Source organism: Oncorhynchus clarkii, chromosome 3 (assembly GCF_045791955.1).
Source record: "Oncorhynchus clarkii lewisi isolate Uvic-CL-2024 chromosome 3, UVic_Ocla_1.0, whole genome shotgun sequence".
NCBI lineage: Eukaryota > Metazoa > Chordata > Actinopteri > Salmoniformes > Salmonidae > Oncorhynchus > Oncorhynchus clarkii.
The window spans coordinates 13,665,939-13,690,067 of NC_092149.1; the positions used below are offsets into that span (position 1 = coordinate 13,665,939).

At 47.6% G+C, this 24,129-nt stretch overlaps 2 protein-coding genes across 2 annotated transcripts in view; one reads left to right on the top strand and one right to left on the bottom strand.

Annotated features, from left to right (window-relative positions):
• LOC139405789 (uncharacterized) overlaps positions 1-20,302 on the top strand; it is a 29,339-nt gene extending 9,037 nt beyond the window's left edge. The window contains exons 3-12 of the mRNA XM_071148214.1: positions 10,108-10,230; positions 10,509-10,585; positions 11,238-11,255; positions 11,815-12,016; positions 12,528-12,633; positions 12,720-12,766; positions 13,004-13,521; positions 13,621-13,865; positions 13,962-14,117; positions 14,264-20,302. Of these exons, the coding sequence (XP_071004315.1) occupies positions 10,108-10,230; positions 10,509-10,585; positions 11,238-11,255; positions 11,815-12,016; positions 12,528-12,633; positions 12,720-12,766; positions 13,004-13,521; positions 13,621-13,865; positions 13,962-14,117; positions 14,264-14,429 (1,658 nt within the window). The 3' untranslated portion in view covers positions 14,430-20,302. The remainder of the gene's footprint in view (positions 1-10,107; positions 10,231-10,508; positions 10,586-11,237; positions 11,256-11,814; positions 12,017-12,527; positions 12,634-12,719; positions 12,767-13,003; positions 13,522-13,620; positions 13,866-13,961; positions 14,118-14,263) is intronic.
• Positions 20,303-21,318: 1,016 nt separating this feature from the next.
• LOC139405807 (histone-lysine N-methyltransferase ASH1L-like) overlaps positions 21,319-24,129 on the bottom strand; it is a 30,142-nt gene continuing 27,331 nt past the window's right edge. The window contains 1 exon segment of the mRNA XM_071148236.1: positions 21,319-23,441. Within this exon segment, the coding sequence (XP_071004337.1) occupies positions 23,328-23,441 (114 nt within the window). The 3' untranslated portion in view covers positions 21,319-23,327.

Genomic DNA, 24,129 nt, shown 5'->3' on the forward strand with positions numbered 1-24,129 from the left:
CCATCTCTCTCTCTCTCCCCATCTCTCTCTCTCTCCCCATCTCCCTCTCTCTCCCCATCTCTCTCTCTCTCTCTCCCCATCTCCCTCTCTCTACCCATCTCCCTCTCTCTCTCGGTCTCCCCTTCCCTCTATCATGCTCTCTTTCTCTCCAGTATCTGGTGAGTCATTGGTTCATGTTTTGTTGCCTACTTCCTCCTGTCTCTCTTCTGTCCTTGACCTCTCACTCACTCCTTTCTCCTCTATCTTCCATCTTTCTTTTTTCCAGACTGTTCTCGTAAAATTATGGCAAATTAGTTCGCAATGAGCCTTGTGGCCCAAACTGTACCCTGACTCTGCGTGCAATGAGCGCAAGAGAAGTGACACAATTTCCCTAGTTTAATATTGCCTGCTAACATGAATTTATGTTAACTAAATATGCAGGTTTAAAAATATATACTTCTGTGTATTGATTTTAAGAAAGCCATTGATGTTTATGGTTAGGTACATTCGTTCAATGATTGTTCTTTTTTCGCAAATGCGCTTTTGTTAAATCATCCCCTGTTTGGCGAAGTTGGCTGTCTTTGTTAGGTTGAAATGGTCTTCACACAGTTAGCAACGAGCCAGGCGGCCCAAACTGCTGCGTATACCCTGACTCTGTTGCACAGAACGCAAGAGAAGTGACACAATTTCTCTAGTTAAAAGAAATTCATGTTGGCAGGCAATATTAACTAAATGTGCAGGTTTAAAAATAAATACTTGTGTATTGATTTTAAGAAAGGCGTTGATGTTTATGGTTAGGTACACATTGGTACAACGACAGTGCTTTATTCGCGAATGTGCTTGTTAAATCACCTGTTTGGTGAAGTAGGCTGTGATTCAATGATAAATTAACAGGCACCGCATCGATTAAATGCAAGCAGGACAAGCTAGATAAACTAGTAATATCATCAACCATGTGTAGTTAACTAGTGATTATGTTAAAATTGATTTTTTTTAATAATATAAGTTTAATGCTAGCTAACACCTTACCTTGGCTCCTTGCTGCACTCACATAACAGGTAGTCAGCCTGCCACGCAGTCTCCTCGTGGAGTGCAATATAATCAGCCATGATCGGTGTCCAAAAATGCAGATTACCGATTGTTCTGAAAACTTAAAATGGGTCCTAATTAACCGGCCATTCCGATTAATCGGTCAACCTCTAGTTCTTAGTTCCATAGGCTGAAGGGCTGAATACCTCTATTCATTTGTATTTCAATTTCACAGCTTTATTGTTTTGATAACAACTTACATTAAGTCATTTCATTGTGTGGTGATTTTCTGAAATATATATTTTTCTAATCAAAGTCACAATGCGTGTGTGTGTGTGTGAATGTGTGTGTAGTGTGCTTCCCTCTGTGTGTATGTAAAAGCCAAATTGTATGGTATTTGCAAATGTAGGAGTTATGTGTGGTCAGCTCTTCACAGCAGTAGGATAAACTTATCCTAGGTTATGTATGGCCACAGACTGTAAACAAATAATACAATTCAGACCAGACTATTTGTCACGTATGCGTGTACAGCTTTAAGAACCAAACAGGAGGGGCTCCATCTACCAACCAATGGCAGAGACTTATTTCACAGTAGCGCAAAATAAACCAGGAAGTGTAATGTGTGGCTGCATCTGAGAGACAGTCAGATCAACTCAAGGCTAAACCAAGGTACGGTAGTTAACACGCTCTGTGTAGCCTCTCTCTCTGTCACGGTGATATTAAATGAGACAATGTATTTCTGTGCAGAATGGACTAGTCAGCATAGGCTATTATCCAATCATCTCCAAGGAGACAGAGAGATAGACAGTGCGCAGCCAGGCAGGAACAGAACTCTCCATAGCCTGACTCAGCGTAACCAACGGTACTTTTCTCTGCTAGAGAGAGGGAAAGAAAAAGAGAGAGAGAAGGTGAAGATAGAGAACAGCATACCACTACTGTACAGAGAGAGAACAGCATACCACTACTGTACAGAGAGAGGACAGCATACCACTACTGTACAGAGAGAGAGGACAGCATACCAGTACTGTACAGAGAGAGAACAGCATACCACTACTGTACAGAGAGAGGACAGCATACCACTACTGTACAGAGAGAGAGGACAGCATACCACTACTGTACAGAGAGAGAGGACAGCATACCACTACTGTACAGAGAGAGAACAGCATACCACTACTGTACAGAGAGAGGACAGCATACCACTACTGTACAGAGAGAGAGGACAGCATACCAGTACTGTACAGAGAGAGAACAGCATACCACTACTGTACAGAGAGAGAACAGCATACCACTACTGTACAGAGAGAGAACAGCATACCACTACTGTACAGAGAGAGAACAGCATACCACTACTGTACAGAGAGAGAGGACAGCATACCACTACTGTACAGAGAGAGAGAACAGCATACCACTACTGTACAGAGAGAGAGGACAGCATACCACTACTGTACAGAGAGAGAGGACAGCATACCACTACTGTACAGAGAGAGAGGACAGCATACCACTACTGTACAGAGAGAGAGGACAGCATACCACTACTGTACAGAGAGAGAGAGGACAGCATACCACTACTGTACAGAGAGAGAGAGGACAGCATACCACTACTGTACAGAGAGAGAGAGAGGACAGCATACCACTACTGTACAGAGAGAGAGAGAGGACAGCATACCACTACTGTACAGAGAGAGAGAGAGGACAGCATACCACTACTGTGGACAGTGATAACCTCATCTTTGCCAGTCACCTGCACATATCTGTTTTATAATACAGAATACACACTGACGGAAGAGTAGAACGTGAAACCACTAGCTTAAAGGTTTGGGCGTGGTTGAAATAATAGTGAACGACAGAGTAGGAAACGAAAGAGAAAGGCTTCTCTAAACCTGAACTTTGACTCCTCTGTTCATGAACCACCTCCATTGTCTCTGTCATGTATTGTGGTCAGTCTGTGTGTCTGTTGGGTCAGACTATTGGACATACTATACTGTATGTTGTTGTGTGGTACTGGGTGGTGTACTGCGTTACTGCATGTTGTGGTGGGGATCTACTGGTTTACATTGCATTCTTCTCTCAACAGACACTAACATTCTCTCCATCTCTCTCTCTCTTCCCAATTTATTTGCAACATACATTTTTGCTCCTCTCCTTGTTCTCATCCCTCTATCCCATCCGTCCTTCCAACGTTTGTCCATGGCTCTGCTTCTCCTTCCCCTCTTCTCTGCTTTCGCTTGTCCCCCGACCCCTAACTACCCCTACCTGCCCCTAACTACCCCTACCTGCCCCTAACTACCCCTACCTGCCCCTAACTACCCCTACCTGCCCCAACTACCCCTACCTGCCCCCAACTACCCCTACCTGCCCCTAACTACCCCTACCTGCCCCTAACTACCCCTACCTGCCCCTAACTACCCCTACCTGCCCCCAACTACCCCTAACTACCCCTACCTGCCCCCAACTACCCCTACCTGCCCCCAACTACCCCTACCTGCCCCAACTACCCCTAACTACCCCTACCTGCCCCCAACTACCCCTACCTGCCCCCAACTACCCCTACCTGCCCCCAACTACCCCTACCTGCCCCACCTACCCCTACCTGCCCCACCTACCCCTACCTGCCCCACCTACCCCTACCTGCCCCACCTACCCCTACCTGCCCCACCTACCCCTACCTGCCCCACCTACCCATACCTGCCCCCAACTACCCCTACCTGCCCCAACTACCCCTACCTGCCCCACCTACCCCTACCTGCCCCACCTACCCCTACCTGCCCCACCTACCCCTACCTGCCCCACCTACCCCTACCTGCCCCACCTACCCCTACCTGCCCCAACTACCCCTACCTGCCCCACCTACCCCTACCTGCCCCACCTACCCCTACCTGCCCCACCTACCCCTACCTGCCCCACCTACCCCTACCTGCCCCACCTACCCCTACCTGCCCCAACTACCCCTACCTGCCCCACCTACCCCTACCTGCCCCACCTACCCCTACCTGCCCCACCTACCCCTACCTGCCCCAACTACCCCTACCTGCCCCACCTACCCCTACCTGCCCCAACTACCCCTACCTGCCCCCAACTACCCCTACCTGCCCCACCTGCCCCCAACTACCCCTACCTTCCCCAACTACCCCTACCTACCCCTACCTGCCCCCAACTACCCCTACCTGCCCCCAACTACCCCTACCTACCCCTACCTGCCCCCAACTACCCCTACCTGCCCCCAACTACCCCTACCTACCCCTACCTGCCCCACCTACCTCTACCTGCCCCCAACTACCCCCACCTACCCCCGACCTCTCCTACCTGCTCCTACCTGCTACCTACCTGCCCCCAACTACCCCTACCTGCCCCCAACTACCCCTACCTGCCCCTACCTGCCCTCACCTAACCCCACCTACCCCTACCTGCCCCTACCCCTACCTGCCCCAAACTACCTCCAACTACCCCTACCTGCCCCCAACTACCCCTACCTGCCCCCAACTACCCCTACCTACCCCCAACTACCCCTACCTGCCTTCAACTACCCCTACCTACCCCCACCTGCCCCCAACTACCCCTACCTGCCCTCACCTAACCCCACCTACCCCTACCTGCCCCTACCCCTACCTGCCCCAAACTACCTCCAACTACCCCTACCTGCCCCCAACTACCCCTACCTACCCCCAACTACCCCTACCTGCCTTCAACTACCCCTACCTACCCCCACCTGCCCCCAACTACCCCCACCTGCCTCCAACTACCCCTACCTGCCCCCAACTACCCCTACCTGCCCCCACCTACCCCTATCTACCCCTATCTGCCCCTACCTGCCCCCAACTACCCCTACCTATCCCCAACTACCCCTACCTGGCCCTACCTGCCCCCAACTACCCCTACCTACCCCCAACTACCCCTACCTACCCCTACCTGCCCCCAACCTACCCCTACCTGCCCCCAACTACCCCAATTACCCCCAACTACCCCTACCTGCCCCCAACTACCCCTACCTGGCCCTACCTGCCCCCAACTACCCCTACCTGGCCCTACCTGCCCCCAACTACCCCTACCTGCCCCCAACTACCCCTACCTGCCCCCAACTACCCCTACCTGCTCCCCCACCCACACACACCACTTACTCACACTCCTACCCCCTGAATGCCCCCCATGTCCACCTCAAATCCCCATTTCCACCTCAACCCTGTTAATCATACTCCTCTCCCTTCTCCCCTTTGCACCTTTTGACTGGGCAGTGTCATCACCCCCTCTCTCCCTGGCCCACTCCCAGCGCTCCTCATATTTCCTCCACTCTGTAATCCCCCCTTACCACCCAGGATACTGTGGTGCTCATACGAGACCAGTCCCCAGGACCCAACCTCATAGCCACACTGAAGTCCAGTCCACAGCCACGGCCCCTAACCCCTACACTACCCAGTCCACGGCCCCTAACCCCTACACTACCCAGTCCACGGCCCCTAACCCCTACACTACCCAGTCCACGGCCCCTAACCGCTACACTACCCAGTCCACGGCCCCTAACCCCTACACTACCCAGTCCATGGCCCCTAACCCCTACACTACCCAGTCCACGGCCCCTAACCCCTACACTACCCAGTCCACGGCCCCTAACCCCTACACTACCCAGTCCACAGCCATAGGTCCTAACTCCTACACTAACCAGTCCACGACCCCTAACCCCTACACTACCCAGTCCATGGCCCCTAACCCCTACACTACCCAGTCCACAGCCATAGGCCCTAACTCCTACACTACCCAGTCCACGACCCCTAACCCCTACACTACCCAGTCCACGACCCCTAACCCCTACACTACCCAGTCCACGACCCCTAACCCCTACACTACCCAGCTATCTAACCCCTTTGCTACACCATACACTCACACAGATTTAAATGAAGACAGCCATGGAACTTACTCTGAGAATGATATTGATTCTGGATATAGTGACTATTTTAAGAAGGATGGAGGCCTAGACTCTGCACATCGTTTTGGAAAGGACTTCAAGAGCAACATTGATAGTTTGTATCGTTATGTGAATGAGTCCAAGACTAAAGAAAAGCTGGAGTATGGCTTTGTCTCTGAATCCATCACTGACTTTGACTCCCTCTACTGCACCGCTAACGTCACTGATAAACAGCCTCACACCGGCTCACACACACTCGTAAGCAATGACACACACACTCAAGGCTGCACCACCCCATATAAAAACGTTGACGCGATAATGATGGCATATGCCAAAACACACACTGTCGGTTCCCTTGGTCGCACTGACACACACACACACACCTCTCACCCTGGCCAGAGCAGAACCTCTAAAGATCTCCCTCCCCTCCCTACCTGGTACCTCTACCACCCCAAAAACTGTCCCATCCACAGGGGTGCCCCTCCCCGCCTCTCCCCCATCGGGGCTCTCGACCCCCCCTATCGCTCTGGGGCCCCGCCTCCGGGCCTGGATGCGTCCTGCCTCAGCTCACCCCTGTTCCCCCGCTCTCACACCCTCCCTGCCCTGGCCGCCCCCCTCTACTACCCCTTCCTCTACCCCCCTATCCCCCCCAGGAAAACCTCAGACCCCCCAAAACTCATCCAGGCTCCGCCGCTGCCGCCCACACTGAGTAAGAGCTCTCTCTCTCACACTCCCTCCCCCTGTCTAACACCCTGCTCGCCTGTCTGTCTAACACCCTGCTCGCCTGTCTGTCTAACATCCTGCTCGCCTGCCTGTCTAACACCCTGCTCGCCTGCCTGTCTAACACCCTGCTCGCCTGCCTGTCTAACACCCTGCTCGCCTGCCTGTCTAACACCCTGCTCGCCTGTCTGTCTAACACCCTGCTCGCCTGTCTGTCTAACACCCTGCTCGCCTGTCTGTCTAACACCCTGCTCGCCTGTCTGTCACTCTGTCTGTCTGTCTGTCACTCTGTCTGTCTGTCTAACACCCTGCTCACCTGTCTGTCACTCCGTTAGTCTGTCTAACACCCTGCTCGCCTGTCTGTCTAACACCCTGCTCGCCTGTCTGTCTAACACCCTGCTCGCCTGTCTGTCTAACACCCTGCTCGCCTGTCTGTCTAACACCCTGCTCGCCTGTCTGTCTAACACCCTGCTCGCCTGTCTGTCTAACACCCTGCTCGCCTGTCTGTTAGTCTGTCTAACACCATGCTCGCCTGTCTGTCAGCCTGTCTAACACCCTGCCCGCCTGTCTGTCAGTCTGTCTAACACCCTGCTCGCCTGTCTGTCACTCCGTTAGTCTGTCTAACACCCTGCTCGCCTGTCTGCCACTCTGTCTGTCTGTCTAACACCCTGCTCGCCTGTCTGTCTGTCTGTCTGTCTGTATATCTACATCTCTATCGCCCTGTCAGTCTGTCTGTCTGTTTAATCTGTCTGTCCATCTTGAGTGTGTATATCTATCTCGCTGTCAGTCAGTATGTCAGTCTGTCTGTTTGTATATCAGTCTGTCTGTTTGTATATCAGTCTGTCTGTTTGTATATCAGTCTGTCTGTTTGTATATCAGTCTGTCTGTTTGTATATCAGTGTGTCTGTCTGTCTGTCTGTATCTCTGTCAGTCTGTCTGTTTGTCTGTCTGTCTCTGTCTGTATCTCTGTCTGTCTGTCTGTCTGTCTGTCTGTCTGTCTGTCTGTCTGTCTGTCTGTCTGCCTGTCTCTGTCTGTATGTCTGTCTCTGTCTGTATCTCTGTCTGTCTGTATCTCTGTATCTCTGTCAGTCTGTCTCTCCATGCTGTTGTGTGTCTGTGTTGCATGGAGTGCTGAAACAGACACCTCACCTTAATAAAGCTATGACCTTCAGCTTCTGTTGAACCATGATAATCACTGTGACGGTTATTATCACACTTTAGTGTATGCATGAATGTGTGCATTGGTGTAGGTGCGTGTGTTTGGGTGTGACTATAGATAATGTGTTTAATGTAGCGGTGAATGGCTATAAACTGGGCTAAACACTAACCTTCTACAGTGTCTATATGTTTCATCATGAGGTCAGACTAAGGAATGTTCTCACACCTTACTGATATCACAGGAGGCTGTTGAGGGGAGGACGGCTTATAATAATGTCTGGAACGGAGCCAATGGAATGGCATCAAACACCTGGCAAGGTGTTTAATGTATCTGACACCATTCCAGTCATTCCTCTCCAGACATGACCACGAGCCCGTCCTCCCCTACTAAGGTGTTTAATGTATCTGACACCATTCCAGTCATTCCTCTCCAGACATGACCACGCGCCCGTCCTCCCCTACTAAGGTGTTTAATGTATCTGACACCATTCCTCTCCAGACATGACCACAAGCCCGTCCTCCCCTACTAAGGTGTTTAATGTATCTGACACCATTCCAGTCATTCCTCTCCAGACATGACCACGAGCCCGTCCTCCCCTACTAAGGTGTTTAATGTATCTGACACCATTCCAGTCATTCCTCTCCAGACATGACCACGAGCCCGTCCTCCCCTACTAAGGTGTTTAATGTATCTGACACCATTCCAGTCATTCCTCTCCAGACATGACCACGAGCCCGTCCTCCCCTACTAAGGTGTTTAATGTATCTGACACCATTCCAGTCATTCCTCTCCAGACATGACCACGAGCCCGTCCTCCCCTACTAAGGTGTTTAATGTATCTGACACCATTCCAGTCATTCCTCTCCAGACATGACCACGCGCCCGTCCTCCCCTACTAAGGTGTTTAATGTATCTGACACCATTCCTCTCCAGACATGACCACGAGCCCGTCCTCCCCTACTAAGGTGTTTAATGTATCTGACACCATTCCAGTCATTCCTCTCCAGACATGACCACGAGCCCGTCCTCCCCTACTAAGGTGTTTAATGTATCTGACACCATTCCAGTCATTCCTCTCCAGACATGACCACGAGCCCGTCCTCCCCTACTAAGGTGTTTAATGTATCTGACACCATTCCAGTCATTCCTCTCCAGACATGACCACGAGCCCGTCCTCCCCTACTAAGGTGTTTAATGTATCTGACACCATTCCAGTCATTCCTCTCCAGACATGACCACGAGCCCGTCCTCCCCTACTAAGGTGTTTAATGTATCTGACACCATTCCAGTCATTCCTCTCCAGACATGACCACGCGCCCGTCCTCCCCTACTAAGGTGTTTAATGTATCTGACACCATTCCTCTCCAGACATGACCACGAGCCCGTCCTCCCCTACTAAGGCGTTTAATGTATCTGACACCATTCCAGTCATTCCTCTCCAGACATGACCACGCGCCCGTCCTCCCCTACTAAGGTGTTTAATGTATCTGACACCATTCCTCTCCAGACATGACCACGCGCCCGTCCTCCCCTACTAAGGTGTTTAATGTATCTGACACCATTCCTCTCCAGACATGACCACGAGCCCGTCCTCCCCTACTAAGGTGTTTAATGTATCTGACACCATTCCAGTCATTCCTCTCCAGACATGACCACGAGCCCGTCCTCCCCTACTAAGGTGTTTAATGTATCTGACACCATTCCAGTCATTCCTCTCCAGACATGACCACGAGCCCGTCCTCCCCTACTAAGGCGCCACCAACCTGTGACTGATAGCTGACTTCTGCATGGCGGTCTTCTCCAATAGGTTTTATGTTTCCTGTGTCTGTCGAGGTTAATGCATCCGCTTCCCATTCACATAATGTATCACCCTCAGAAGGGACGATGTCCTGTGTAGAATATTGGAAAAGCAAAGTGTACAAGACAACCATTTTAGAATCTGTGAAAAATATTTGACTGGGATGTTTCAACAAACTAAGCTATGCTATCACTATGCTATCACTATGCTATCACTATGCTATCACACTATGCTATCACTATGCTATCACTATGCTATCACTATGCTATCACTATGCTATCACACTATGCTATCACTATGCTATCACTATGCTATCACACTATGCTATCACTATGCTATCACTATGCTATCACTACTACAGCACCACTGCTTTAACTAACTGCTAAAACTAACTAATATCACTAATACTGAAACTGTAACACAGAAATACCAAGTAACATTGCTCTTCCTGTCTGAGTCGACCACTGATTAGATTAGCGTAGAGTAGGTTGTAAGTGATCCTTCCTCTATCTCTGTCAATCTCAGCGGTTCGTAGCGTCTCATTTGCCAGCTCTGTACAGAGAGGTGGGACTTCCTGGATGGGCGATGACGTGAAGGCCCCTCTGAGAGGCCTAGGGCTGTCCTCTCTGTGCCTGCTGGAAAAAAGAGGTAGGATATACCTGTATATATTTACATTTTAATCATTTAGCAGACGCTCTTATCCAGAGTGACTTAAGTGCATACATTTTCATACTGGTCCCCCGTGGGAATCAAACCCACAACCCTGGCGTTGCAAGCACCATGCTCTACCAACTGAGTCACACGGGATCATATATAGCCTTCATGTATATTTCTATACAGTCTATGTGATATACAGTACATTTATTCAGGTACATTTACACTGTTAGAGAAATGATGTGTGTATGTCTAACTGCTCCCGTCCACAGCTCTGGTCAGTGCAGTCAGTGTGGCAGTGGAGGCCATTTTGGCTCAGTTCAGCTCCTCACGGACCCTGGTGCAGAAGGTCAGTTTAACACCATGTTTAACACGGTCTCTTCAGTAACATGGTGTACACACCACATTATGTGAGATATGGAAAATGGGCTTGAGTTTTTATTCATTATGTCTGTACTTTAATGATGTATTTCTGAGAGCATGTCTGTTTGTTTCTACTGTTCGCTGTTGTCTGATGCTGGCAGCAAACCCAGCTTCTCCTCTGTGGATCAATCATTTCAATAGGGCCAATCATCTTCCTCCGATTTCACATTTTGGTTTTAGATCAGGGGAGGTAATCCAATCAGTACAAACCTCCACCCCCGCGTTTATAATCCCTAGCTACCGCTCCTAACGACGTACTGTCAACTGTTGCTATGACAGGGTTTCCATACCGACAGGCAAAGTGAAAAACAGACAGACATAAGAAGATCAACCAGCTCAAACTCCCAAAAGACTTCATTGCCTTCTAGGATTTCTGTATCCGTGTCTCTGAAACTAGACGTAGGCCTGTAGCACCGGTGGTTGATTCAGCTCATTGGAACTTAATAACTAGTGACACTTGATGGCTCAAACAGCCAGTTAGTGGCTCTATATCTATATATGAATCCTCCATATATGAATCATCCATTGAATAACAGGACATATCTGTCTGTCTCTCTCTCCCTCTTCCTCTGCCCTAGTCTGCCTCCATTAACAAGGTGCTGGGTTGTCTTCAGATATCTCTATCTTTGGCTCAGTAGTCAGGACCTCTGTGTACTAACTCCATCCTTCCACATCCTTCTTTCCCACATATTTCTCTCTTCTCCATCTCTCTGTTTTCATCCTTCTCTATTTATCTTCTCTTCCTATCCATAACACCCTCTCCTTTCTTCTCTCTCTCCTCTATTTCTCCCCCTCTCCTCTTCTATTTCTCCCCTCCTCCCTCCTCTCTTACCTCTCTCTCCTCCCCTATTTATACCCTCTTCAATCTCTCTCTTCCGCCATTTCACGTCTTCCAACTTTTTCTCCTATTTCTCCCATCCCCTCTCCTTTATTCTCTCTCTCGTCTTCTATTTCTCCCCTCTCCCCTTTTTCTCTCCTCCCTTCCCTCTCTCTCCTCCCATATTTCTCCTCTCCTCCACTTTCTCCCCTCCCTCCCTCCCCTATTTCTCCCCTCTCCTCCACTATCTCTCCTCTCTTCCCTCTCTCTCCTCCCCTCTTCCCTCTCTCGCCTCTATTTTGCCACTCTCCTTTCTCCTCCCCTCCTCCCCTTTCCAGGCTCTATCAGGAGACAGCAGTGTGAATCCGTCTCTGGGCCGGCTGGTGCTGCAGTGTTTGTGCCCCGCCCTGCGGAGCCTGCTCTCCGATGGCCTCAAGCCCCACCAGAGTGATTTGATCTTGGGCAGGAGGCCAAACTCAGCCTGGGGACTGGTCCAGGCCTCCACCAGGCCAGGTAGGAACTCTGGAGCGCAGTACAGAGGTGGGTTACAAGAGAGCATAGACAGCATAGGAGGGCTGTGGTTGTTATACCCCCTGCCTTTCCATCTATGTATATCCATCTCTCTCTATTTCTCTTTCTCAGACATGATGGAAGTACATAGCCAATCTCTCAATATCTCTCTTCCTCTTTCCCTCTCTCCAATGTGTATCTCTCTCACCCTCCCGGACATCATGTGGGTTCATAGTACTTTCAGTCTCTCACTCCTCTCTCGCTCTAGTCTGGCACTCATTATTCTGCAGTGTTGAGTCATCCTTCTCTCTATCTCTCTCTCTGATTATCACTCTCCCCTCCTCTATTCCCTCTTATTCTCTCCTTCCCACTACTCTGGTGATCAGGGTTATTCCATTGACTCAGTACTTGTTCATTTCAATTTCAGTCAATTCAGGTCAAAGGTAACATAACATTTTAATTATATATTGATTTGTTTCTCTGTGCCAAAGCTTAACCAAAGCCTTTCTTTCTCTCATCTCTGCTCCCCTTCTCCCTCCAGGGCCCAGCACTCAGTCCCTGTACAGCCTCCAGGCTAGAATAGGAGAGCTGCCCCAGCTCCGGCAGAACAAACACAGGTTCAACGCCTTCCTCCTCGGCCTCCTCAAGTAAGACCTGGCTCTTCTCTCCTAGGGTTTTTCTGTTTGACTTTTTAAATTCCAATTCTCACCTGCTTCTTGTCTCTCTCGTTCAGCATCAAGCTTATGGATTTCTGGCTGTCCCATCTCCAGTCATGCAGTGGTAAGTCCCTGAAGACTAAAGTTCATGTCCGCAATCTATCTGTTTGAATATTAATATGTTACAACATTATTTCTCACTCCTCCCTTCACCACACCCCCCCTCTGTCTCTTTCTCGCTCTCTCTCCTTCGCCCCCCTCTCTCCCCCTCCGTCTCTTTCTCTCTCTCTCTCCTTCGCCTCCCTCTCCCCCTCCGTCTCTTTCTCTCTCTCTCTCCTTCGCCTCCTTCTCTCTCTGTCAGATGTGTTGGTGACGTTCTACCAGCCCTCTTCCTTCATGCGTTTGTCATTGACTTCCTGCCAGCCTCTGTTTGAGGAGCTCCTCCTCCTGCTGCAGCCCCTCAGTCTCCTGACCCTTAACCTCGACCTGCTCTTCCAGCACCACCACCTGGATCCAGCCAATCACAGCCCAGAGATCCCCAGCCCACCCAATCAGGACCTGGGGTTTAGGCTCTCGCCCCGGGGGTCCGCTTCCCAAGGCAGTGGCAGCAGCTATCTCGAGAGCCTATCAGAGCTGGACTTTGGGAGAGCAGAACCCGAGGCGACCAATCATAATGCGAGCTCGTCGTCCCTGGCCAACTCAGGGGTGGGAGGGTTGGTGGAGTCACTGAAGCCAGCGAGTCTCAGTGTGGGGCCTGCAAAGGTCTCTGGGGGTCTTGCGGAGACAAGTCCTCAGCTGATGTGGGTTCAGGAGAAAGAAATTAGGGAGCTAGCACCTCCTAATGTTGAGGAGGCCAGTCTCTCCCAACAGGCAGGACAGGTGAGCACAATTCAACGTGTGTGTTTGTGTCTTTGTTTGAATGCATGGGTGAGTGTCTGTACCACACAGCACTTTTCTGAGCTGTTATTCTCTCCCTAGGTGATCCAGCAGGGATGGGGGGCTGTGGTACGCTGGGGGGGCAAGCTGGGCCAGAACCTGGCTGAACTCAGCCTGTCTGCAGTACAGAACCAGGAGGGGACATCCAGAGACCCCCCAGAGCCCCAGACCAGTACCCAGGCCAGGAGTGACCCTCCTCAGGTCGATGGAGCATTGGCGGTCCCCTGGGGTTTGGGACGGCTGTTTGGAGCCTCCAATAACTCCACGATACCCACACTTCCAACCAGGTGCGCTGGTGTGTGTGTGTTTGTGTGATAGTTTTCTGTCACTAGACAGTTGAAGTATCTTACTCTTATCACTGATGCATCTCTCTCCCTCCCCAGACGTCCGTCTCAGTGGTTGTCTCCAGGGGTGTCTGTTCTGACCCGGATGGTGAGCAGCAGTTCCAGCACTAACCAGAGGAGGGCGCTGGAGCCCCAGCAGGTAGAAGAGGTGTTAGAGAGAGAGATGGAGACATGGGACAACCCAAGACCCCTCAGGTATTGGAAATATATCTAGATTACATGTTTAGTTTGTTCAGTTCGGACATCAGTTCAGTTGTCATGACTGTCTATGACGGTTTTACGTCATTCTTATGATACTTTTTTTTTTACACCAGAATCACTGATTCTTCTCTCTTTCTCAGGTCAGTCAGAACACTATGCGACCACTCTGGCACAGGGGCGGAGCTAAGCTTCCAGAAAGGGGAGGAGTTAGTGGTTTTAGGGTGTGTCGATCAGGACTGGATTCGCTGTCGTCAGGGAGACCGAGAGGGGCTCGTACCCATTGGCTACGCCTCACTGATCCTGTGATTTCAGACACCTGATCAGAGTTTTGATTGTTTGAATATATCTGGGGGAGGGAAAATGAAGTCATAAAGCTATAATGTATTTAGGCAACCATAGAGAGGCTGTGGTGAAGTCCCAATGCTCTCAGAGAAATAGTTCACCCCTGAATCTAAGTTCAAATCACATGTTTATATCTCTAAAGTGGTCCAAAAGGGTTTGGGTTACTTGTTGGACATAAAAAATACTAACATCAGTAAATGTTGGAAATCTGTTCCAAGGTATTCCCACACATAGAGAGAGATGTGATTGTTTACAAATCTAAGCAAGGTTTGAAATGATTATATTTTAGCCAAATGTTATATCTGTTTGGGCTTCTTGCGGTCAATTTGCAGTCTACAAATGATTTGTGATTATGTTCCACTGGTGGCTGAATCTAGTTGATGATCTCTGGTCTAAGTGATTTAGTTCAGTCCTTACTCCGCACCATCTGTGGTGTAGATCCCACTATATGCACTGGTAGAAATGTGCAAAACTCAATCCCTAAAGAACTGTACCATCTAATGCCATCTAATTAGGGGGATTTAAGGAAGATTTAATTTAGCTCACCAGATGGTGTGGAATATGGACCCAGCACGACTTCAGACCACTTTTGAAGTGTGAAAACTTCAGACAAACACTTATCTTGGTGTGGACTATCCCGTTAAATGTCCTCCATTCATCATCTCTCTTTGGTGACCACTGATCTGAGAAGGACTGGATAAATCTTTGTAGAATTATATTCATAGGTTGCACCTCCGTCGTCATACCAAGCCGCCATCGGCGGTGCCCTAAAGTGCTGATAAGCCCAGTCGTTTTGAACTACTGTTTAGTCTAAATTACAATATAGTGCCTGTGGAAATACGGTGACGTTGCTAAAGTAGTCAAATATGTAGTAGGAAACAACTTTCCCAGCATGATCATGTCGTCAAATTTACTTTAGACGGATGGCAATGTCATCATCTAGCAAAATTCGGCAAGAATAGATAGCAAAGCTAACGTTAGCTAGTTGCAATCAGATGGCCTCCCCTCAATTTAAGCTCGTTAGCTAATGTTATACTGCATTTAAAGTCTATCTGGTGACATCAAAATGATGACGAAAGAATGTCCTAATAATTATTTGCCTGTTTTTGAATGTCATCCTGGCCACTGAAATACACTTTCGATGAAATCTTCATCAGCGCTTATTGATGATGCATTGAGTAGAATGCTCAGTCCAAACGAACGTTGAAAACAATATTGTGACGAAACATGCAACCAATGCATTCAGCTTATCCAAACACTTTCAGATCAGCAGTCACTATGGGAAGATTTATAGCCTGGTAGCCAGGTCGGTTTCTGGTCTAGACCCAGACCTTGCCGCCAGGCTAACCGGTGAAGGGAGCCATGGTAGAGTATTGGAGCGTAGCCCCTGTTACGTAACGTAGTACCATAGTGAAATGTAGCTGTTTTCTGTGTTCTATTTGACCTTTCACCCCTATTGATCTCTCGCCTCTTTCGCTTGGTTTCTGTGTGTTTGACATGTTCCCACTACAATTAATAGTCAGTTTAAAAAGGATAACTATTTGACTGTATAAATATACATACATAATATATAGGTATATGAATATAGATTAATTTAACCGAGATAGATAGATGGATAGATAACCAAGAGAAAACAGATAGTCAAACGTTACTATAGATAAGGTTGATCATGAATCAAATTGATAAGTGATCTGGCCTTTTATCCCCAACTCACCAGTCACTACTCTATAGTCATTATACACACGGACAGCTCCAGTGTTTTTGTCAATTATTGGAGTCCAGTGGCTTCATCTTAGTGTGTGTTGTATGCATTGTTTTGACATCATATCCTTCATATCTTCATCATAACCTGATGATCTCATACCTTTACACTGCATTGTATAATGAATGCTTTGAGTGAATGCAGTGGGGTTGGGCTCAATATGGCAGTCAATTCAGGAAGTAAACTGAAATTCCAATTCGATGATTGAAATAGGGGCCTCCTATTTTTAATAACTTCTTAATGAATTGAAAAGGAGAAGCTATTTATGTTTTTTAAGTAGCTGATTTTAAATTCAAATCACTTCCTGAATCGGCAGCCTTCAATTCGAATTGAGCCCAACCCTTGAATGCAGAAGAGTATCTATCTATATGACACATATCTAAAGGACATTCTAGTATCCAACAGTATATAAGTATAACTGGCATAGCAATGCTGTAACTTCAATCAGTCCACACCTCTTAAACCTCACTAACACATACTACTCAGTGCTTATGGAAATATCAATGCTTTGAGATGGACAGATAAACAGACAGGTAGACAGACAGATAAACACAGACAGATAAACAGACAGATAAACAGACAGACAGATAAACAGTCTGAGGGACTTGAGACCTGTCTCTTTCTACTCAGCCCAGGGATGATCAACTCTAGTCTGGTTACTTTTCCTTTACCTCATAGATCAATTGGTATCTTTGATTCCCCAGATATTTAACTTGACTGGTTACCTGGGCGTTACTAAGTCTGACTACAAGACAATACAAAAGGCTACTGAGACCAGTAGAAAATGTGGGTTTCCAGGGCCATAGTTGTATGTTCCTGACTGAGACTATCCAACCTTTCAGATGAAGCAGTAAGCTACTCCCTGATGTACTGTATGTGTAGGAAGACACCACGACTGTCAAGCCTATGTGTTTGAGGGAGAGGCTTCCCTTCCCCCAACCGTACCTCAGCTCTCATACAGTGGGGAGAACAAGTATTTGACACACTGCCGATTTTGCAGGTTTTCCTACTTACAAAGCATGTAGAGGTCTGTAATTTCTTATCAACTGTGAGAGACAGAATCTGAAACAAAAATCCAGAAAATCACATTGTATGATTTTTAAGTAATTAATTTGCATTTTATTGCATGACATAAGTATTTGATACATCAGAAAAGCAGAATTTAATATTTGGTACAGAAACCTTTGTTTGCAATTACAGAGATCATGCGTTTCCTGTAGTTCTTGACCAGGTTTGCACACACTGCAGCAGGGATTTTGGCCCACTCCTCCATACAGACCTTCTCCAGATCCTTCAGGTTTCGGGGCTGTCGCTGGGCAATATGGACTTTCAGCTCCCTCCAAAGATTTTCTATTGGGCTCAGGTCTGGAGACTGGCTAGGCCACTCCAGGACCTTGAGATGCTTCTTACGGGGCCACTCCTTAGTTGCCCTGGCTGTGTGTTTCGGGTCGTTGTCATGCTGGAAGACCCAGCCACGACCCATCTTCAATGCTCTTACTGAGGGAAGGAGGTTGTTGGCCAAGATCTCGCGATACATGGCCCCATCCATCCTCCCCTCAATACGGTGCAGTCGACCTGTCCCCTTTGCAGAAAAGTATCCCCAAAGAATGATGTTTCCACCTCCATGCTTCATGGTTGGGATGGTGTTCTTAGGGTTGTACTCATCCTTTTTCTTCCTCCAAACACGGCGAGTGGAGTTTAGACCAAAATGCTCTATTTTTGTCTCATCAGACCACATGACCTTCTCCCATTCCTCCTCTGGATCATCGGCAAACTTCAGACGGGCCTGGACATGCGCTGGCTTGAGCAGGGGGACCTTGCGTGCGCTGCAGGATTTTAATCCATGACGGAGTAGTGTGTTACTAATGGTTTTCTTTGAGACTGTGGTCCCAGCTCTCTTCAGGTCATTGACCAGGTCCTGCCGTGTAGTTCTGGGCTGATCCCTCACCTTCCTCATGATCATTGATGCCCCACGAAGTGAGATCTTGTATGGAGCCCCAGACCGAGGGTGATTGACCGTCATCTTGAACTTCTTCCATTTTCTAATAATTGCGCCAACAGTTGTTGCCTTCTCACCAAGCTGCTTGCCTATTGTCCTGTAGCCCATCCCAGCCTTGTGCAGGTCTACAATTTCATCCCTGATGTCCTTACACAGCTCTGGTCTTGGCCATTGTGGAGAGGTTGGAGTCTGTTTGATTGAGTGTGTGGACAGGTGTCTTTTATACAGGTCACGAGTTCAAACAGGTGCAGTTAATACAGGTAATGAGTGGAGAACAGGAGGGCTTCTTAAATAAAAACTAACAGGTCTGTGAGAGCCGGAATTCTTACTGGTTGGTAGGTGATCAAATACTTATGTCATGCAATAAAATGCAAATTAATTACTTAAAAATCATACAATGTGATTTTCTGGATTTTTGTTTTAGATTCCGTCTCTCACAGTTGAAGTGTACCTATGATAAAAATTACAGACCTCTACATGCTTTGTAAGTAGGAAAACCTGCAAAATAGGCAATGTATCAAATACTTGTTGTCCCCACTGTATGTACCTTCCTTCTTTCCCTACCTGTCATGCTAACCCGTGTAAGGTCATTATTTTTAATACCGTAGTAACGATAGTGGTAGTAGAATAACGTTAAAGTAATAATGTTTATTACTATGTTTATCTTCTGATTTGGTTGGTAGTTATTCTGTAGGCTTGGTAATGATGATGCATATGATGTACTTCTCAAAGGCTTCTGGTTTAAAGGAACTGTTTGTTTGCTGTTTTTGTTGTTTTGTCACTTGCGGGTGACATGGCACTTCTTGAAGAGTTCAGGTTACTTGAGGAATTCAAATTTAATGGGAATATCGCTCTTTTGATTGGCCAGAAAAATTATAAAAGATTACCATGCCATCAAGCCTCTGTGGTGTAGCACAGGGTTAGTGTCCCTATGACAACATTAGATTGGAAACATTGTAACTTTGCACTTGCATTATACAGGCTACTTTACCAAATCTTCCAGCAAGTGCAATGGTATGGCACCTGCTAGTATGTCAACAACCTAACTAGCTAATCCAAATCGCTGCGTGTCTCAAGACAATGTGTAGCTCCAATAGATAGTTGGTTACCAAACAGTGGAGCCACTGTGTTTCATGGCCAGTCACACTAAACCCCTGGTCTTCTAAAGGCTTTAGCTGGGTCACGGCAGCAAAACAAGCTGGACAAATACTTTCTTCGGCCAGTAAATTGACATGAGTCGTTTTAGAGCTATCTATAATGTATTGTAATTACAGCTTGTAGTAAATTAGGCTGTATGAGGGAGGAGCTAGTTAGTGTCAGCAAGGCCCACCTTTCAATGTGCCATGCCTAGATGCAGGTGAAGGGTAAACCTAACTTCAGGAAATACACATGGTCTGTGACGGTAACAATCTCAGTATGCTGACAAGGATTTTCTAGTTATTTTTTGTCTTTGATTCGGGTATATTTTCCATTGTGTGAGAGGATCCATGATAAATGCATTGATTTGTATGAAAAGCTGTACATTTATTGGACGTGGTATTTATTGACCCTGGAGTCCCTGAAAGGTGTGTGTATATATATATATATATATATATATATATACACACCTCTGTTGTATTTGTCCCCTCACGTCTATCTCTCTATCTATCTGGGGTTTTTGTGTGTATCACAGGAGGTTGGTGGCACCTTAATTGGGGAGGACGGGCTTGTGGTAATGGCTGGAGCAGAATATGGGGAATGGTATCAAATACATTAAACACCTGGTTGCCAGGTGTTTGATGCCATTCATTTAGCTCCGTTCCATCCATTATTATGAGCCGTCCTCCCCTCAGCAGCCTGTGTGTGTGTGTGTGTGTGTGTGTGTGTGTGTGTGTGTGTGTGTGTGTGTGTGTGTGTGTGTGTGAACGAGCATGTGTCTGTGTGTGTAGCAGTGGGTTCTGTATCTCTCTGGTGTGATGTAGCCTGCCCTGTACCTCACTGTTCCATAGTGTACTGTGTCCCTGTAGCGTCAGTCAGTGTCTGACTCCCGCATGTGCTTGTTTGTAAATACCCAATAAATAATCAATATAAACCAAACCTCAAAGTCTCTCATGTGTCTCATTCCTTCTCTATTCCCCTCAAACTCATCTCTGGACCTCAAAGCCACTTCCACTGTGTTTTGTCATTGTTCCCCTTTAATCAGGGACCGATTTAGACCTCGGATACCAGGTGGGTACAATTCATTATCAGGTAGAAGAGAAAAGCAGCAGGCTCCGGACCTCGTAGGGTGAGAGTTGAATAACCCTGCTCTATTCCATCGAGCTATAGCGAATGCTTGCCTAGAATGTATGTGGTACCTCGATATTAAAGCCATTCCAATCAAAGAGCTTAGTGTATGTTTTCATCTGACCTAGCCACTTCTGTCAGAGCAGTGAAGGGGAGTGCATGAGGGAAGGACTTACTCTCTGAAATGAGAAACTATCCATTTTTGAATACTTTAAATGATTTCCTCATTAAAGTACCCACAGACCTGAGAGGGAGGGATTGGCTAGGCAGCTTTAGCTCACACGTGCAGTGGAGGCTGGTGGGAGGAGCTATAGGCGGATAGGTTCATTGTAATGGCTGAAATGGAATTGATGGAAAGGAGTGGCTGCCATATGTTTGTTTAGTACCGTTCCATTAATTCCATTCCAGCCATTAAAATACGCCCATCCTCCTATAGGTCCTCCCACCAGCCTCCATCTACACATAGCCTATATAATCACATACAGATCAGTGATTTGCTGAAGGAGGAGAGAAGGGCCTCAGGCTCAGTTCTGCCTGTCTGTCCTCTTGAGGTCACGTCCTCAGATGAGGGTCGTGATGGAGGAAAACGTTGTATCACCTGGCCATTGGAGTCATTCAGCTTTACACCACCAGATGGTGCTGTATATCACACATTTCCATGTTGGTTATTTAGCAGTCGCTCCATTACGTGTAATGAATATCCCACCAGTTATGCAGCGTCTCCATAAGGCTGGAGGAGCAGCGATATTCATGGGCCTGTGATAGTATGAAGGGTTAAGTGGTTGAGAATATAACAAGTCCACAAAGCTTTGTAAACAAAAACGCCATTTTATTGTTATTGATATTTTATTTCTGATAATAAGGTCAATGTTTGAAATGACATTCTGTCAGATGAACTCTGTGGTATTTTCTCCAAAGACAGGTTATAAGCAGCAATTTAAATTGTACAACAAAGGGCTGGATTCTCACCGCATCGCAGAAGTATCATGGGAGATCTGCGTTATAGCTCCATTTAAATTCAAAGGCAATGTTTCCGCGTTCGTGGAGACTGAATTCACGATAAATGACCTTTACACTTTAATGTGATCTTCCGCGATACGGATTGAATCCAGCCCAAAGTTACATTTCATGCAAACTACATAAATAACCCTTCACTATATTGATGAATGCTATAATATTCCTCATCACCCGTTGGCAATAGTGAGTGAAGCAAATACACAGGTCAACTATAAAACATTCAACTTAGTGTTCAAAGTCAAACTAGAAACTGCACCAAAGAGAACTGTACAAATGAACGGTTACAAATCTCAGATTCAATTCATTTTCCTGATTGTCTGACCAAATAAAAAAGAACATTCCATCAGTCAGAGAAAGTATACAGGTGAAGAGAAGTCATATACAATCATAGCAATATTTAACATAGGTCAGTTATGTTTAACACTTTGTAGCAAAATGAAGGCCTTTGACTATTAACTTTAACGCTCAGATAATAACTATCAATTATGAAACTGATTCATTACATTACTTAGGTCAATGTTACTGCATTATCATTGGTACAATATAACGATCTTGAAATGATCATATTCACTAAGGCAATAAAAACTACTTGGTTTGATACATAGAAGGGTCTCTAGCTGGTACTGGTAGTGATATTAAAGTTATTGTACTGAAATCCTTACAGGACGTATTGCTTTTGGAGATTGAACTCACTTTTGGAGATTGAACTCACTCACTAGGCGTCAGTTTATTTACAACATGGCACTTTTACATTAAAGGCCCGATTCAATACGTAGAGCTGAAGAGAACAAGGCAATGTTCTCGCGTTAGCGGAGACTGAATTCACGTAAAAACTGCATGTCGGCTCAATTGGAAATGACCTTTACACTTGAATTACGCTATAGCGCCGTACTTCAGCAACAGGGATTGAATCAAACCCTAAGGGCTGTGTATTGCGGAAGTATCGCAGAAGATCTGCATATAAATGTAGAGGTAGGCCTCCCAAGTGGTGCAGCGGTCTATGGCAGCTGTCTATGGCACTGCATCGCAGTGTTACTACAGTCTGGGGTTCGATCCCAGGCTGTGTCACAACCGGCTGTGACCGGGAGTCCCATAGGGCAGCGCACAATTGGCACAGGGTTGTCCGGGTTGGTGGAAGGTTTGGCCCGGGGGGGCCTTTACTTGGCTCATCGCGCTCTAGCGACTCCTTGTGGCAGGCCAGGCACCTGCAAGCTGACAGTCATCAGTTGGCCGGTGTTTCCTCCAATACATTCCGGGTTAAGCACGCAGGTGTGAAGAAGCGTCGCTTGGATCAAGCTTTGGAGGACGCATGACTCGACCTTCGCCTGTCCGAGCCCATTGGGTAGTTACAGCGATGAGACAAGATCGGAATTGGATATCACAAAAAAGGGGGTAAAAAAGGATATTGTCATTTCAGATTGAGCCGACAAGCAGCTTTTACCGTGAATGTAGTCTGCGAGAACACGGGAACATTTCCTTTACATTTAAATTGAGCTACAACGCGGATCTTCCACAATACAAATTTAATCCAGCCTTAAGACTCTATGGTCTCCATCCATCCCTTCCGCCCTCTCTGACTATTAAATCAGACTGTCACTGGTCTGCTGACTGTCTGTCAATCATTCTCAATGGTACAGTAAACAACACCCTCATTCCTCTCAGAAACAAAGCTCAAAATCATCTTTATAACAAATCATTTCAGGGAAGCGTTTCCCCCCCCAACACTAGTGCAAAGTTAGCTGAACTGAGCTACTTGGAAGAAGAAGAGATACTGAGCTGAGATTTCCCCCCTCCTTCCTTCCTTGTCCTCTCTCACCAATCATGTCTGCCGCAGCTTCAGCAGTATGCTGTTCAGTCGCTCCTTCCGGACCTCCCTCCAGCCCTCCTCTTCCTCCTCCACCTGTTTTTTCTCCTCTTGTCTGTTCTCAGTGAGCTGTGGTGGGGGTAGATGCGACATCAGGAGTTAGTTATAAGAATTAGTGACACAGACAAAGAACTCCATATGAATACTTCAAGACAGCCCTCATGGGAGACACTAATGAGTGAATATCTTTACAGTTACAGTACAGAGGAGAGCACACAGAGGGGAGCACACAGAGGGGAGCACTCAGGGGGGAACACTCAGGGGGGAACACTCAGGTGGGAACACTCAGGTGGGAACACTCAGGGGGGAACATTCAGAAGGGAGCACTCAGAGGGGAGCACTCAGAGGGGAGCACTCAGAGGGGAGCACTCAGAGGGGAGCACTCAGAGGGGAGCACTCAGAGGGGAGCACTCAGAGGGGAGCACTCAGGGGGGAACACTCAGGGGGGAACACTCAGGGGGGAACACTCAGGGGGGAGCACTCAGGGGGAACACTCAGGGGGGAACACTCGGGGGGAACACTCAGGGGGGAGCACTCAGAGGGGAGCACTCAGAGGGGAGCACTCAGAGGGGAGCATTTAGAGGAGAGCACTCAGAGAGGAGCACTCAGAGGGGAGCACTCAGAGGGGAGCACTCAGGGGAGAACACTCAGAGGAGAGCACTCAGAGGAGAGCACTCAGAGGAGAACACTCAGAGGAGAACACTCAGGGGAGAGCACTCAGGGGGGAGCACTCAGAGGGGAGCACTCAGAGGGGAGC